Source organism: Typopeltis vanoorti, chromosome 4 (genome assembly GCF_054136105.1).
Source record: "Typopeltis vanoorti isolate ZY-2024b chromosome 4, IOZ_Tvanoo_1.0, whole genome shotgun sequence".
Lineage (NCBI taxonomy): Eukaryota > Metazoa > Arthropoda > Arachnida > Uropygi > Thelyphonidae > Typopeltis > Typopeltis vanoorti.
The window spans coordinates 43,578,510-43,597,361 of NC_143552.1; the positions used below are offsets into that span (position 1 = coordinate 43,578,510).

General features: G+C 36.5%; 1 protein-coding gene across 2 annotated transcripts in view; it reads right to left on the bottom strand.

The window, feature by feature from the left end:
• The window catches only part of LOC150107264 (uncharacterized), a 151,458-nt gene that overhangs the window by 75,040 nt on the left and 57,566 nt on the right, over positions 1 to 18,852 (bottom strand). For both annotated transcript variants that reach the window (XM_090391116.1, XM_090391115.1), the window contains exons 4-5: positions 17,387 to 17,473; positions 348 to 473 (exon numbers count right to left, since the gene is read on the bottom strand). In XM_090391116.1, the coding sequence (XP_090247242.1) occupies positions 348 to 473; positions 17,387 to 17,473 (213 nt within the window). The remainder of the gene's footprint in view (positions 1 to 347; positions 474 to 17,386; positions 17,474 to 18,852) is intronic.

An 18,852-nucleotide genomic window follows, 5' to 3' on the forward strand; every position in this document is an offset into this window, starting at 1 on the left:
AATAAAATACTTTTTGAGATCTGCTCTCTTCTTAACCTGTAGAATACAGTTTAAAGTTCAGACTAATCATGTTTAATTATTAGTGCACATACTTACAGGCCCTTAAGGTCCATGACCTATCCAGATTGGCTTTCATAATTTTAGGATAAGGCGATTAGTCTCATGTATATGCTTATGTGTAAACTGCATGTGTTTTCTCCCAGACAGTTTGCTTTGTTGTGGAAAAAGCTATCACCAGCTACCTCAACTTTGATCGAAAAACCCTATTCCCCTCCATTAGCCTGGGTAATCCAGAGTATACTGGAAGTAATAATAACAGTGATAATATGCAAAAAGAGTAAACTTACATCATCAGACTTTACTAAATATGGATTCCATAGATAGCCTGCTGCTATACACCTAACTTTTTCCACTTTTTCGACAGCATCATGGCCTACCTGGTTGACATACACTGACCACTGATGTCCACTAGTCTGTAAAATATACAAATAAAAGTTATAAAAATTTTACAGGGCAGAATATACAAATAAAATTTTAATTATAAATTAACTTTCAAAATTTCAACTGTCAGAATAAATTTGATTGCTTGGTTTCTGTTATGATAAGCACATACTGAGATATCCAGAGATGAGTAATTAAGACAAACGATTCTGCAATATTAGTTATGGTGGGGGGGGGGGGAAGGGGGGAGTTCAGGAAGTGTAAACTATGGAGTCTGTTGGATAAACAGAAAAGGAGTGATGATATAGATATTGAAGTTGCAGGGAAATTTACATATAAATATGAAGAGAATTATAGAGTAGAGTGAAGAATGAGAAGCTATCATTGGGAGCTGTTTAAGGACATAATGAACAAAGGAATGAGTTTTTTTGTTGTTTTTTTTTAATAGAGATTTTTCAACATGATGGATAACATCACAAGAAAATTATATGAATGGGGAGGTAATAGCAAACAGCTACTAAAACACAGACTAGAAGAGAGACAATGGTAATGAAAGTAAAAATCAGATCATGAGAAGCAGTTAAGCAAGTTTGTTAAGCAATCAATGCTACACTTTTCTCTCACCACCAGTGGCGGCTCGTGGCTTGAAATCATGGGGATGCTGCAACTTTTGAAATACACACACACACACACACACTGTAAGTATAGTGCATACGTGTTTGGATAAAATATCAAAATTATAATAAAAATTTAAAAAAATAAATAAACATGAAAAAATATTGTTTATTATCGATAAAATTATACAGTTTGGTATAATTCAAAATTACTTAAAAATAAAATCCATTATAATAACCCCAATAATGTTCTAAAATAAAAACTATAACAAACGTAATGTCTTTAATTGTAATGTCCAAATATTTAAAGAAAACTGAGTAAACACGATAAGCACTATGAAGACTCTACTACTGGTGCAAACTGCATATAAACAACAGAGGAACTGCAGGACAGACAGGCTGCATTACGGTAATAGCTCGCATCTCACTATGATGTGCATATGCTTGCACACGTAGCAATATGGCACTGTGGTAAACATAGTGCTGTTAGCGTCCATGGCCCTCCTAAGTGCAACACAATGAATTTTTATTATTTTTTATACAAAATAAGAGAATTGTAGATGATAAAATCAAATATTACAAGCAAATATAAATTAATAAATATATTTATGTACCGAGAAAAATTGGAGGTGCTGCAGTTCCGCAGTGCCTATGCATGAGCCACCCTTGCTCACCACTCATTTTCCTATTTCTTACTCTCATCTTCTCCCCCATTTATGCATTTTGCAACTATACCATAATCTCACTCACACACACACTGTTCTTTTTGTGTGCAGTCTCATTCAAAAACTCCATGTTGGCCTGACTGACTTATTGGTTAATATACATACTCTCCAACTAACATGCTTCAAGTCTGAATCCCATTATGAGCATGGATATTTGTGAATGTCTATAGATTGGAGATGATTTTTATCACCCCAGTACGAAACCACTGCCCCACTTATTGGCCTTAAGTGGTTTGAAAACCTTCCATGTTTAGTGTCTGTAACAGAGTATCTGGATTATGTAAAAAAAAAAAAAAAAAAATGTTAAATTAAAAAAAAAAAAGTACACTATTGCAGATTCCCTTCATATCTGCTCCATATATTAATGTCCTCCTTAATGCACATCTTTTTCATTACATAAATTAGCCATCATGCAATTCAACTCTTCTCAACTTACTATTGAAATTTTCAGGCACAAACTTTGTTTGATCATACCTGAACAGCATTATCACTTTCCCAGATGTTATCCATCTTCTATCATAATTCAACTTCAAATCCCTTTTTACCACCTTTTCATTTATTAATTAACTAACTCTGATGTTCATTAATTTCTTTTTTGCAAATAACTCAGTTATTTGTCTCATGTCACCACAAAAACTTTTCCTAATATGTGGATAGTATATGGAAATCAGAGTCAGGATTGGAGAAGCAGGAGTGGTCAAGACCAGAGAGAGAGAGAGAGAGTTAGAGATATATCAGCTGGAATAGAGAATGTTGGTCCTGGTAGAATGGCCTCAAACACACAGCGATTGTTATGTTTATACATAAATGTAAGGAGCATTTGAAACAAGAGTGCTGAGTTTGTTGCATTGATTGAGATGTATGCCCAAAAAAAAAAAAAAAAAAAATTGGAATAAGCGAAATTTGGTTGTCTGAGGAGGATTTGATGTCAAAAATAGAATTAGAAAGATATATAATGTTCTAGAAGGATAGAAATATGAAAAGAGGAGGGGGGGGAGTGCTGTTAATGACTACATAGGAATTGTGTCTGCAAAGTGTGGAAGTTGATAGTGCATGCACAAATTTTGAATCTATGCGGTGTGAAGTTGAAATAAACAGGTTAGTATATTATTATTATAATCCAGGCCTCCATGAAGTCAAAAGACTCATCATGGGAGGTCGTTTTCAGGAAACAAAGTTTATCATACCACTTCTTGAACTCATTGACCGTTCTTGCTTTAACCATCTAATAGGATCCTGTTATAGGCCGGGGAATACCGATTGCGAAATGTTTAGGCAAATTAATTGGGCATATAAAAAGAAGACGATCCTGATGGGAGACTTTAATTACAAGAAGGAGGAGATAGTATATGGGAACAAGGAGAGAGAGAGAGAGAGAGAGAGAGAGAGTTTGGGGAATTTCTGAGAGTAAGTATCTTAAGCAGTATATGACTGAAGCAACTAGAGGCTTTAATGTTTTGAATTTAGGGATAATTCACAAGATGTAGTTGTTAATAAGTGTTGACATTGCTACTAGTTGGCGAGAGTGATCATGAGGTACTTGTTTGGGAAGTGATGAAACCAGAAAAGGTCACTGCCAAAAATAGATACATGTGGAAGCATAAAGCAGATGATTATAGGAAACTCTGTAGTCAGTTAGCATCAGTATGTTGGGTAGATGAGCTGAGCAGAAAAGATGTTGACAATGCATGAAAAATTCACAAGGTAGTATCTGACAAAAGCAACGTATGAGTGCATACCAAGGGTTAAGTGAATAAGTAGAATAGAAGTGAGCAACAGTGAAATTAAATAAGCAACAGTGAAATTAAAGAAGCTGTGCTGGAAAATAAGATGTTATGGAGGAGGTATGAGGCAGTTGGTTGTGATCAGACCCATAAAGTGTATAAAGTGCATGCTAGGAAAGTGACAAGCATGGTAAAGAAAAAAAACGTGCAGAATGAACCTGGACAGGCCAAGGTTAACTCAAAGGAATTTTTCTGCTAGCAAGAGGAAGAATAATAATAGCAGATTAACACTGATGGATAATCATGGCGACAGACTAACAGCTGCAAAGAATATAGTGGAATTATTGAACGAGCACGTCATCAGTGTAAATTAAAGATACCAAGAAATTATATACAGTCATACCCTGACTTACGTGAATCCGGAGTTATGCGGTTTCTTATATGTACGTATTCCCATCCCACTTCACGCCTCACTACTAGTCGTATCTTTCAGGCGCCGGCCACATTCACCAGTGTCGTACATGCTGTGAACAACTGTGAATGAATAAAATCTAATAGATTCGTCTGACGTGTTTCGCGCGGTCTCCATTCACACACAATTTTTATAGTCTACAAACCTTGCGATTGTTTAATGTTATGTTCTTGATAAAAAATTTTATCACATAAAAAATAATAATGTCATCCAAAATAAGCAAGTCCGATTCTTCTACAGCTAGCAAGAAAAGAAAAACATTGACTTTGGAAACAAAACTGAACATTATTAAGGATTTTGAAGGCAGAATGAAAATTTGTGAGCTAGCAAAGAAGTTTGATCTACAGGAATCCACAGTAAGAACAATCACAAATGAAAGGTTTACAGATTTTGGAGGACATAGATTCTAATGAGGAATGAATTGTAGCCACAAGACAAGGAATAAAAAAATCATTAACTTGCTATGAAGAAATTTTGCGTGACAAGAAAAAGACATTATGCTGTCAGACGAATCTATTAGATTTTATGAAACCATTGACGTTGAAATAACTTTTTTTTTTTTTTTTTTTATGTACGAAAAACTACAATTATGATTATATTTCTTAAAAAATATAGGTGTTTTTGTAAACCTTTGGTCCCAATTGTATGTTTGTATATATAAATTACATGCAAAATTATACCCCGAGTTATGCAAATTCGACTTGCGCGCTTTTTATTGGTCGTCCCACCTACCACGTAACTTCAGGGTTTTACCGTACTTGGTTTAATCTTTTATCCAAGTGTAAGCGAACAAGTTTGCATGTGAACTATTTTCAGGACTGGGGCAACTCGTGGTAAGGTGTATGACTTCACATCACTTGCCTTAGTATCCCATAATGCAAAGCACATATCCTTACGGATATGTATAATGCTATGCATTATGGGAAGGTTCACTACCCAGTCCAGTTTCAACCTTTATTGATGTCTCATCAATGGGAGTCAGACCCAAAGGTGATACCAGTTTTGAAGCAATGCAGAAGTCATATTTTTACATACAAGTTGCGAAAAGGTGTCACACCTTATTATTAAAATACTCTGGATGAGAGTTGTTGGAAAACTTGGATAAAGGATTAAACCAAGTATATAACTTCTTGGTATCTTTAATTTATAGTATAACCAAGTGGAAATACTTTCAACAGCTATCACTAATCTAGAGCCTCAAACCCATTTCCTATATTACTAATACTGTGACCACCACCAAAGATTACTATTCTTGTTGGATTTAATCCTCTACATTCATTAGTAGTACTGCCTCATCCTTCTTATCTTGTTTGTCATCCCTAAATAAATTGAACCTATCACATTCTATTCCTGTAACAATATTTCCCCTCACCCAGACATTAATGGTTATGATCCACTAATGCTAAAGACTCCTTTCCTTTATTTCCTGATTATTGTGGCATTAGTTGATACACATGAGAGCCAACTACTAAGCTGATGTCCACATGGTTAGCCTAATGGCTATGTGCTTCGCAACCATATGCCTGTAGTAGGAGTGTCCTAGGTTCGATTCCTGTCAACAACGTGAGGAGCTGAAGGATCTTCCTCAGCCAAAGCCAAGCTAGCCAGTATTGGGCATGGACAGCAGGGTTTTCCTCCCAGTTTATCTTGGGATTTTCCTCCTGCAAGCAGGCAAACCAGACCCCCGTGAACAGACAGATACAGTCAGGAATACTTAAGACAATCCCTCCAACCATAGGTCTGAATTGTCAGCTGTGCCAGTCCCGAGCCCGGATAAAAATGGGGGGGGGGGGAGGATTGAGGTGGTGGCATACCTCCCCGTAAAAGGGGCTCATGGCCATTGAATCACCAGACGAAATGAATGAATGAATTGAGCTGAATCTTGAATCAAATCCTCTTCCCATATAAGGAGGAAGGTGGCAATTTACATTATGATATCCATAACAGTGTAAAGTGCAAAAGGATTCATTCTTGGAGTCAGTCATTCTCTATCATTTTGTCATTAGACTTACAATTTCTAACACTTAATTTAACGTACACATTCATAACAACCACCCAGACATCTAGTGTCCCTGACAATTCACATTCACTCTTTTGCCTAATATTTTCCAAAGTCACTCCATATATCTAAATACTGCACACTTATTCTCCTATTATTGACTTATCTGAATTTCACCTCTCCTCTTCAGCTCACACTTGTCATACTGCGGCAAAAGACTCAGTTTTTACTCTTGACAATCTTTTCACCTCACTCAACAACTCTCATGTTTTTTCTCATACTATATTATTCTTCTCTCAAGTTATGCATTCCAATTAATGCAGTTACATCACTGACCCATTTTATTTTCTTAATACTACTTCAGTTACATCATGAATCTTTATACCTAAGAAAGATGCTTTCATTGCTTGCTTAACCAGTATGCCTCTCTGATCATGGCATTGCCAAATATTGCTTGGAAAGAAGTCATTGGACACTCCCATGGGCAAGGTGCATCATGCCATGTAACATCTTTGTAGCCTGTATAAATTGGAGGAATATGACACTCAAGTGTCATATTCCTCCAATTATCATATTCCTCCATATCAGTGCAACTGTGTCTGGGAGAAATGGCTGCAAGAAGGGAACTGGTGGATTTTGAAAGAGACATTCCGATAGGATGACCTGGACAATAGATAAATCCATGCAATCAGCAATACCATACTGAGATGGAAGTGCAGGGAGTCAACTGCAAGTACTACCTGCAGTGAACAACCCACCACATTCACCAAATGTTACCATGGGTACTATGAAGGATAAAGAGGATAAGAAATAGGTAAAAACCAGAATTCATTGGCTGACATATTGAATGCCGAGTTAAAAGAATTCAAGACCATTCAGTTGTTCGCTGATGATGTAATTGGGAAGAGTAACAGTTAATCAAGATGATGTAGAGAGCTTGCAAGATGATTTAAACAGACTGTCAGTATGGGCAAAAGATAATGAATATCAATTTAATGTGGAGAAATTGTAAAGTCATGTATCTTGAGATAAATCAATTACGAGCTGTGTACCACACTGATTAAACTGTACTCCGGGAAATTGATGAAGCTAGGCATTTGGGTGTGGTATGAGACAGAGTTGAAGTTTAGACAGCATACTGCTAAGATTGCCAAGGCAGCTCATAAAATGACTGCTATTGAAAAAATCACATTAAGAAGTAGAAATAAGGAAGTTATCCTCTTTATAAGGCCTTGATAATGTCCATGTCTGGATCATTGTGCTCAGGTCTGGTCTCCTGGCTTTCTTAGAGATAAGAAAGTGGCAGAGAGGATTCCGAGGCAAGTGATCAAGATGGTGAGTGATCCGTGGAATAATCCCTATCAGGATAGATTGAGGATTTTGTGGGTTTCAGAAGTGATAGGATAGGATAGAGACATTTAATTTGCTTAACAAGTTTTATAGGATTGATGCAGAGGAAATGTTTCAGCAACTGGCAAGAAAGGAGACAGAACAAGAGGTTATCCTTGGAAGTTGAATAAGAATGTGGTCAGTAAGGGTATAAAGACTAGATTTTTCAGTTGGAGAGTGGTAAATGAATGGAATGGGTTGCCAGATTCAATTCTGAGTGCCATGTCGTTAATTGGTTCAAGGAGAGGTATAACAGATTGTGTAGATAGTTTGGGTCTCTTGTGATGAGGTTTCTGACTCCATGTAGGTGTGCTTGTACAATAATAAACATCAAATCTACATTTTATTCTTAGCAAATACTGTCTCTTGATCAACTTGCTGTCACCTTAAGAAAAACTAATAGATGAAAAGATTAATAATAAGTTAACCATAACTGAGCCTAAACACCTATCTTTGATATTCATAAAACAATTCTAGCAATCCTCTGCTTAAGAGGCTGAAAGTTTTAGTTAAAATGATGTCATTATGCAGCCACTTACACAAGAATACCTGTAACAGGTTTCTTTTGTTTAATAGATAATATAGACCTTCATATCCCTTACAACTCAGCCAACAAAATTTGGATTAAATCTACTAAATTTCAAAAATAAATTGTTATCATTTTATTGACTTCCATGGAGTCAAAAGATATATCGTAGAAAGTCAATGCTAGTCAACAAAGTCTAGTGTGGAACTCCTTAAACTCATCCACAGTTTGCACTTTTATCATCCTCTCAAACAATGCATTCCATGCTCCAAACAATTTCCATGCAAAAAAAACTTACTTCTTACCTTTTACTCACTACTTCCTTTTGGAAGTTATTGTGACCAATTCAGATGTAATAGTAGAGTTACTGAGTGATCACTTTTCAAAAGTCTATCACCCAAGTGAGGATATCTCTGTACCTGTAGCAATAACTAATGTGAGAATTGAAGTTAATAAATCAGAGGTACTCAGTATATTGCAAAATTGAAAAGCAAATACTGCTGTAGGTTTAGATGGAATATCAGCTTGGGTGTTGCATGTATGTGCAAAGGAATCAACACCTCTTATTTGGTTATTTAACTTAAGTTTTAACTCTGGTATGGTCCCTAGGGAGTGGAAGGGAGGAAAGGTCTTAGAGCCACCTTTGCATAAAGGTAGCTCTAAGACTGCGGTAGTTAATTGCAGACCAATCACCATCTCAGGTGTGGTGGTAAAAGTATTGGAAAAGTTGGTCAAAGACAGAATTCAAGAATGGGCGGATCAGAATATGATGCTCTATAGCAGCGTTTCTCAACCGAGGTTCCACGGAACCCTAGGGTTCTGCAAGAAATAATAATGAATAGCAGTGGCAAATAAATGAACTTAAACAGTGGAAGAAAATAATAAATGCTCTCTGAAAGGAATAAATTCGAGTTCGGGTTAGTTGTATTAACTCCCACTAGGATGAAAGGCGATTCTGTCCGTGATCCACTTATCATATGGCAACTGGAGCTAGTTCTAGTGCTAGCTAGTGTAGCTTATGAGTCAGTGCAAGCAAGAAACGCGAGAAGCTTAGTCTGTCTCTTATCAATCCTATGTGTTTTCTAGCATGTAGGTACATATTCACTCATTAATATGAAAAGTTTGTATGTTTTCTCGGCTAAACTCCACTTTACGGTCATTTTTGGGAAGGTTACTCCTTTATTTCGATAGTTTGAGCAATCTATTTTTGTTATTTCATCAATTTATTAGTTATATCGTTACAAATTGTGCATTTAGGTGTTATGTGTTTATGAAAGTTAAACTCAAATAAATAATTATGTTTAAATAATATTATTACTTACATTATTTGGTACTTATGCATTAATGGGGGGTCACCCAATTTTTCATGATTGTTTAATTTCTTTTTATTATAATTTTTCTATTATATTTTTATTTACTAAATATTATATTACTAACATAACTGAATCTGTTTTATAAACTAATTTTCTTGATCCTTTAATTTAATCATCAATTTTGTTTAAAAACTAATACCTTTAATGATAGTGTTGCATGTATTAAGTGTTTTTATCATTTCAAGACCAATTTCGTTTGAGTTGCACAACAACCACTGTTAGCTAACCTATGAAAATATATTCATACTTTCATAGATATATTGATAGTTTGTTCTGAATGGTGAAGGTTACATAAGTGTTTTGCGTGATGTAAACAATGATCACCATATACTGGAATTGTTCCATTTTCTCTCTCTCCATTTTCACATGCATTTCTTTTCTTTATGTTTTGTGTTTCAGTTTTATTAGTCTAATTTTGATTTATCATCTTTTTTATATTTTTTATTTTATAGAAATTTCTAACTGTTAAAATGTGGAAATTTTTGAAGAGAAAAAATCCAGACAATTCTGAAGAGGCTAGTGGTGAAGAATTAGAATCTCATACCGATTTTCAAAACACAAATAAGGTTCGTCTTTACAATGAAAATTACTTATCAATGGGCTTCACATTGACTAGTGATCCAGACTGTCCTCTTCCACTGTGTCTCGTCTGTGGCAAACAACTTTCAAATACAGCAATGGCTCCAGCAAAATTTAAAAGACATTTCATGAAAAATCACAATGATATTTTCATTGCGATTTTAGAGTTGCAACGCTATTGCAATCTCGAAAGAAACAGAGTGCAGTTTTTATGAATAAATTCAGTGTCAGTGAAAAGGCTCAGGAAGCAAGTTATTTGGCAGCAAAAATTATTGCACAGAAAAGTCACAGTTATTATTATAATGCAGCACCTCCAGGGAGTCCAAAGACTCATCAAGGGAGGACACCTACTCCACAACTCAATCCACCAACTACACCAACGTCATTTACCGCCCGCCACCACCACTAGTATTTCCACAGAATCACAAGCATCCATGCCCACAGCGGGATTCGAACCCGCAGTCTTTTGGCTGAAGAGCAGATACACTAACCACTGGGCCAACCAGGCCAGCGAGTTGGTGAGAACCAAATAATGCCAGCGTGTAAAATTATAGTGGGTAAAATGCTGGGACAAGATGCAGTACGAGAAATTGAAAATATTCCACTTTCATACAGTATGAAAAGTCAACGTATACATGATATGTCAAATGACGTCGAGGTGGTTTTGTGTGATAAACTGAAAAATAGCAGTTTTTCCATCCAAGTTGACGAGTCATCAGATCTTACCAACAACTATTACATTGTAGCTTTTGTAAGATTTATTAATGAGGGTGAAATTCAAGAAAACTTTCTCTGTTGTAAAGAATTACCTAAGACAAGCAGAGGAATAGATATATTCAATATTTTATCCTCATATCTGAAAACAAAAGGTCTTTCTTGGAAGAACTGTATTGGCATCTGTACTGATGGTGCTCTATCCATAGCTCCATAAGAGTTGTTTCTCATGTAAAAGAAGAAAATGCTGATGTTGTCTCAACATAGGTTGAGACAACATCAGTGCCGGCAAAGGTTGGTCGATTAGTAGAGCCTCTGCTACTAATGGCTCAGTTAAGTAAGTTTGAGCGCAGTTAGTAGTTGGAAGGGGACCAATTGTTCGATGCTGTTCGCACACTCTCCCTCGATGAGTCTTTGGACTCCTTGGAGGTGTCAAATAATAATAATACTGTTTTATTCACAGAGAAGTTTTGATGTCAAAATCGCTTGGAGATTATTATTATTATTCAGGCCTCCATGGAGTCAAAAGACTCATCGTGGGAGGTCCTTCCTAAGAAACACAAAGTCTATCATACCACTCCTTAAACTCATTGACCGTTCTCGCTTTCACCACTCCATCAGGCAATGCATTCCACGGTTCAACCACCCTTCATCAAAGAAACCACTCCTCACCCTCTTGCTCACAGTTTCCTTTCATAACTTCCAGGGATGGCCTCTTGTCATCACTCCTTCCTGCTGTTCAACCAAGCAAAAGAACCCCCCCCCCCCAGTATCAACCCTGTAACCACCTCTCAACACTTAAATAATAACAATAAAAGTCTCAATCATATCACTTCTTCTATCCACCAAACTCTGCAGTCCACATTCCCTCAGCCGATCCTCATAACCTTCCTTGTACCCTTTCCAATTAATTCAAATCCTGGGGACCAAATCTGAGAACAATAGTCTAAGTGTGGTCTGATCAGAGACTTATACAATGGAATGATAACCCTTTTATCTCTGCAGGTCAGTGTCCTTCTCGTAATTGCAGGTGGTGGTGAAGGTAACATACCTTCACCACCTTTGCAATATGTCCCCTAAACTTCAGGTTTCTATCAATCATCAACCCCAGATCTCTTGTCTCCCCTACTTCCTCCAGTATAACTCCTCCCATAGAGGATGCAGCATCCCATCGATGTTTCCCAAACCTCAAAACCTTACATTCTGCTGCATTAAACTGACATCCCCATTCATTTGCCCATTAATCTAGCTTATTCAAATCCTCTTGCAGGGCTACCACATCTGCACTATTACTAATAATCCTTCCCAGCTTCACATCATCTGCAAACAACTTAATATCCCCTTGCAATGTCATTGATATAAAGGTTAAGCAATATAGGTCCTAGTACTGAGTCCTGTGAAACTCCATTTGTGCCCCTCTGCCTCCTTGAAACTGCTCCACCATACACAATTTACTCTGATACCTTTCAGACAGCCAATTTTGAATCCAGTTGACCAATCAGACATCCAGACCCATGTGCTGCAACTTAAATATTAGACTTAAATTACTTAAGTCTAAGAAAATTGCAGTATATGCCTTTCCCTCATAATGTTCTTGTAACTTTATTATAAAAGGCTAGCATATTGCTAGAACAAGAGCACCCTTTAACAAATCCATGTCGACTCTCACAGATAACATTACCCTCATCTGCCCAATGCTGTATATGGTCCCTCACTACTTTCTCCAAGATCTTAACTACTGATGACATACAAACTGGCCTATAATTAGACACTAGCAGTCTGTTACCACCCTTATGCAATGGCACTATCTCACCTTCCTTCCATTCCCTGGGCACCTTTCCCACAGCCAGACTTTCATTGAAAAGCCAGGTTAAAGGCACTATCAGTTCTCTAGCACATTCTCTCAAAACTCGTGGTGAAATACCATCCAGTCCCAAAGCTTTACTGACATCCAGAGTACTCAGTATCTGAAACACGCTCTCCTCCTGTACCTCTAAGCCTCTAACCTGCCCTATCCCTCTATCATTAAAACTGACTCCTCCAGGATGAAATACTCCAATAAAGTGTTCATTGAACAATTCCACTATGTCCTCTGCATCAGTCACTCTATTCCCATTTTTATCCCACAGTATCATTCTTCCACAGTCATTTCTCCTACTGGCCACATAGCTAAAAAAATTCCCTAGGATTTTTTTTGGATCTTAGGGCCAATCTCCTCTCATATTCCAGTTTCGCCTTCCTTACCACACTAGCCTCTCTTCTGGCCTGTGTCTTATATTCTTCATGCATCTTCTCTTCACCTGTCTCCTTATATCTCTTCCATAGCCTCTTTTTCATATGCAATTCCTGTTTAATATTGTTTGTCATCCACTTTACTCCAAATTGTGTTCTCTTCTTCACTCGTGGTATACAACTTACCATTGCTGCTAACAAATATTATTTCACAATTTCCCACGCATTAACGATGTCCCGGCCTTCCAATTCCTCCCTCCATGAAACTTCCCGAAGTTGACGTCTAAGACTATTCTAATCACCTGCTTTATAATTCGACATAAGTTCCCATCTCTTTGATACTCCTGCATGTCTATTCATTTTCCAAGTCAAAACCATATGGTCACTCTCCCAACTGGTGGGAGAGATGTCATCTCAGTCATTATCAACTTTTCTGATGCTATAACCAAATCCAAAACTCTTGAACCTCTTGTTCCCTCTGTTACATGTTGCCTAAGACATTTGTCCTTCAAGAATTCTAGAAATTCCATTCCCCTATTGCTACATGCATCTTCCTCTCTCCAATTTATACTGCTGTAGTTAAAATCTCCCATAATCATTCTTCTTGCACTTGCCAAACTTAGTTGTCTAAACATCTCCTGTTCCCATCCTCTGTGCTCCTGGGTCTGTAGCAACACCCCACTAAATATCCTGTCTTGCCTACCTCCACCTCACACCATATGCTCTCAAAATCATTTGTCTCACTTCCTTCCAAAGCCTCCACTCTTAGAGGACATAGGTCGTCACTTATCATAAGCAGTACCCGACCACCACGCTTTCCTCTCCTATCCTGCCAAAAAATGCTGTACCCAGCGACTTCTATTCCTGTTATTATATCCTCTTCTGTCAACCACGTCTCAGTGATCCCAATAATTTTTGGCCAGGCTGATGCTATCTGCGCCACCAATTCCTCTCCCTTATTCTGGATACTCCTGGCATTAGTATAAAGCATATAAATGCCATTGTTTCTATACCCAGCATTATCCCCTCTAGACTCCACTGGGCTCAGTGTTACCTGATGTCGTCTCCCTTCTCCCAAGTATCCATTCCCACAAGAGGCCACCCCTGCTATCATTCTCCCTGGGACACACTGACACAGATGAACTGAAAAAAAAGTTTTTGATGATGCCACAATTTTTGTTAACTTCATTAAACAAAGGCCAGTTCACTCCAGAATGTTTAAAAAAACCTGGACAAAGAGCATATAAATCTTTTGCTCTATACGAAAATCCAGTGACTAAATAGAGGAAAAGTTCTAAATAGGGTGTTTAGCTAAAAGATGAATTGCAAAGATATTTTCAAGAAAACAATAAACAAGATTTTGCCAAGTGTTTTGAAGATCAAAAGTGGGTGCAGATGCTAGCCTATTTAGCCATTTTTCATTACAACATTTTACATTACATTAATATGCTGAACAAGTCACTGCAGGGCCCTGGAGAAAATATATTAACTTCAAGTGACAAAATTCTTGGATTTAAAAGAAGGCTGAATCTTTGGAAAAATCATATTGCAAAAGGAGGGAATCTTGATATGTTTCAATTACTGGTGGGGCTTAATGGTAAAGAAGGATATCATCAAATTTCAAGTCTTATTGTAACCCACCTGGAAGAACTGGATAAAACTAACATTATTTTCCATTCCTTCCAACGCAAATGTATCATTGAGCGAGAGAGATCCATTCTGAATCTTCTGCTCATCCTGAGAACTTGACTTTAAGAGAGGAGAAAGAACTTTGTAGGCTGCAATCTGATTGTACATTCAAGATGAGATTTACTGACCTATCCCTGGACAAGTTCTGGATTTCTGTTAAAGAAGAGTATCCTACTATTCATAGGAAATCAATAAATATATTGCTGCAGTTTTCAACATCTTACATGTGTGAGCAAGCTTTTTCTTGTTTGACAAGTATTAAGAGCAAATACAGAAATCGTCTCCTTTCTATTGAAGATGAAATTCATGTTTATTTATCTACAATCCGACCACGAATTATGTGTTTGCGTACTAAAATACAAGCACAGGTTTCACATTAGAAAATTAAACTTTATTATTCATATTTGTTTCAAAAATAACAATTCTTTGGCACATTTTTGTTTATATGACATTTTACTTTCTCTTATTTTGAAATTACAAATAAACGATAAAGTTATTATAGCACTTATTGTTTTCCTCATGATCTTTAAATTCATAAATAATAAAGAAAGATACTAACAGTGATATATAATAATTATCATGTATCACTGGGGTTCCCTACAACATTGATATTATTTCAAGGGTTCCAAGGACAAAAAGGTTGAGAAATGCTGCTCTATAGGGACCAACATGGTTTTTTTAAAGGTCGATCCTGCCTTAGCAATCTATTAACTTTTTATAATAGAATGACATCTGAGTTGGACAAAGGAAATAGCTACACAGTTATGCTACTGGATTTTGCTAAGGCTTTTGACAGGATATCCCATGGAACATTGTTGCACAAATTAGAGCAGATGGGGGATGGATACTAAACTGGTGATATGGATAAGAGAATGGCTCATGGAGAGATGCCAGCAAGTAGTGTATAGAGGAGTAGAGTCCAAGATGAGGCAGGTAACCAGTGATGTGCCTCAGAGCTCTGTGCTTGGGCTGTTATTGTTTAATTTGTACATAAATGAAATGCAATAAAAAAAATCAAGCTGATGTTGAGAGTTTGCAGGATGATTTAAATAAGTTGGCAAAAGGTGGTGGATGTCAGTTCAATGTGAAAAAGTGTAAAGTTATACATTTTGGGATTAAAAGACTTGACTACCAGCTGTGTACCACATTGATGGAACAGTACTCCAAGAGATTGATGAGACTAAAGGACCTGGGGGTGTTGGTGGATAGGGAGTTGAAGTTCAGAGGGCACATTGCTAAGGTGTCCAAGATTGCACATAGGATTACTTCGTTATTGAAGAACACACTAACATCCAGAGATAAAGAGGTTATTATTCCCCTTTATAAAGGCATTGATATTTCCACATTTGGATTACTGTGCTCAAGTCTGGTCATCTGGATTACTTGGAGATGAGGAGGTTGTGGAGAGGGTTCAGAGGAGAGTGCCAAGTTGGTGAGTGATGTAAAAAATGCTCCCTACATTGATAGATTGAAAGCTTGTGGTTGATAGGCAAAGAAGAGGAGATATGATAGAAATATTTAAATTACTAAAAGGTTTTTATAAGATTGATGCAGGGTAAATATTTCAGCTGTGTGATAGTGATGGAAAAACAAGAGGTCACCCCTGGAAATGAAAGGGAAAAGTGTGGTTAACAAGGGTGTGAGAACAAGGTTTTTTGCCTGGAGGGTGGTGAATGAGCGGAATGCATTGCCTGACTCAGTTGCGAGTTCTTCATCTGTAAATGAATTAAAGAAGAGATATGATAGATATTGTTTTGATAGTTTGGGTCTCCCACGATGTCTACTGACTCCATGAAGAGACTGGTAATAATAATAAGTTCCAGGAATGGCCACTTGTCCTTGTTCCCTTCTTTCATTTTAGCATACAAAAAAAAACCTACTCTGTGTTAATCCAATAACAACTCTTCAACAGCTTAAATGTCTCTATCGTATCCTCCCCCTCACACTAAACTTTGCAATGTGCATGTCCTCAATCTACCCTCATAATCAAAATTACAGTACTGATGTCATTTTTGTTATCTGTCTCTATATCCTCTTCAAGGTTACTTCACTTGAATCAAATCCTGCTGACCAGATCTGAGTACAGAAATTCAGATGTTTAACTTAAAAACAAACTTGTCACATGACACCCTGTCAAATGCCTTTGCAAAATACGAAAAGAATAACAGTTTATACCTTACCTTCACTGCTCTTGTTACACTTTTTGTAAAAATTAACCAGCTTGCAAAAACAAAAGCATTTGACTCCAAAATTGCTTTGTTTTCTTCATGAGATATACAATCTACAATTGCGGTCAATGATTTTTATACTTAAGTATCCTTCATCCACTGTACTTACTAGCTGCAAGCTGGTTTCTAAGTCTATGATAGTGGCATGCCTGATAATGCCACATGAATTCCTTCTGCCTTAATATATCTACATGCCTATTCAAATATCCTTGAAGTCATGATATTTGATAGTAAATTGTATCTGAGAGATACCACAAACTCCGATGTCAGTATAGTATTTGTTTAGTTTTTTTTAATTTGTTTAATAATTTCTAGATTGTAATTGAAAATAAATAAACCACCATGTATTATATTTGCAGTGTTTTTTATTTTCAAGTTTTATCGCATTTTAGCACATACTAGTAATGAATGTATCTCTCAGATACACATGACCTACACTGCAATTTTTTCGACTGCGACCTCCACAGGGTTAAGCATTTTGGTACCACAAAAAAAAAAAAAAGTATTAGTAACCATGACAGGAAGTGGAGGTTTTTCAAAAAAAGCTCGTTTTTGGAAGACACCTTCAGTGTATAAGCTTAACTATTACCTTTTTTGTAGTCATAATTATCGACTTAGGTTAAACATTATCTAAAATTGGCTTGGATTATTTTTTTCATCCCTTTAGTAAAAATCACTTACCACATTTCTGTTATACTTTCCAGGATATCGAAGATTTACTTCAATCCAAGTGTCACCTCTACCACCATCTGCATATTCCAGTTGATGCTAAAAATATAAATCAAAATAGCATAAATTTTATGTTATGACACTAGCAAATTATGACTTGATATTAAAATAAAAACATGAAAGTTTTTGTTAGATGCCAAGATGTTACATTCTTGGTTTAATCCTTTATTCCAGTGTAAGCAAACAAAATTTGCACATGAAGAATGCATAAGGGTAGCAAGCTTTCAGTGAGACTCAAAAGCCATGCAGAGATTGTAGGTCTTTCAGAGTAACTAATTTTTCTGATCTGCCTCAGACATAGGGCATAATGATAGCATTACTAAATTGGTGGAAGATTATTATTATTATTTTGATACTGTGGGAACTATAGCAATTAGATAAGAAGATGTGTATATGATTAAGTTCTGCTGTAAGAGAGGATTCACTGGAACAAAGATTATAGGATCTATTGGTTAGTGTTTTAATGATACCAATTGTTGGGAAGTTAGGTGATGGGAAAGTTCATGATTACACTTTGTGATTGCCATCTCTTATAATCGTTTATATATTGACCAGAGTTGAATTTTTGATTATTCATTATTTTCATAAAAATAATCATGAGTGTGTGATAACCTTCCCTTCTTTGGTTGTTCAAGTGGTTGACGTATCTGTTTTCCAACAGGCTGTGGCTTCAAATCATGCGATGAACATGGACATTTACAATTGTCTTGAAATGAGATGAATTTCAATGCATTAGGTGCATGAGATAAATCCTCTATATCCCTAGTCTATTTAACATTCCCACCAAGCAAATTTAAAACTAGAAATAGGATAGAAGACAGGCATCTTTGGAAATCTAAACTTAACGGGGGGGGGGGGGTCATAATGATATAAATTCGGAATCCACTGAGGTGAGGGTGCACACCACACACACTTGTTATAATTTTTTTCTATGTGGTTCCCACCCACAAAAGTTTTATTTGCAATCGTATAGTGTATTCATATTTCCAGTATTATTGATTTTGGTCTGGAAACCTCGTTCAAAAGACCAAAGACAGCCAAGAGACTGGAGAACGAACATGCTCTAACCACTCGGCCAATCAGGCCGGCAATTTGTAATAAGTAGTTACTACAGAGTGAGAATTTTGCATCATTTAATTTAAAAAAAAAAAAAATTATGCTATTTTGCAAGCAGTTTATTACCGGTCACTTTTGGATACATCGACCTTTGTCCAGTGGCGTAGCTACAGCTTTTGCCGCTCCTCTCAATACATACCAAAAATACTACAAAAAGTCAAAACGACGTATAATGAAATAAATTAAAACAATATATTTATTTTTGAAGTAAAATTTTAATTTCAATATTCTAAAATGTTATTTTTCTTGGTTTTCTGGTATGATGACATTGGCGAAGTCTATTTCATAGTAATGTAGTTAAT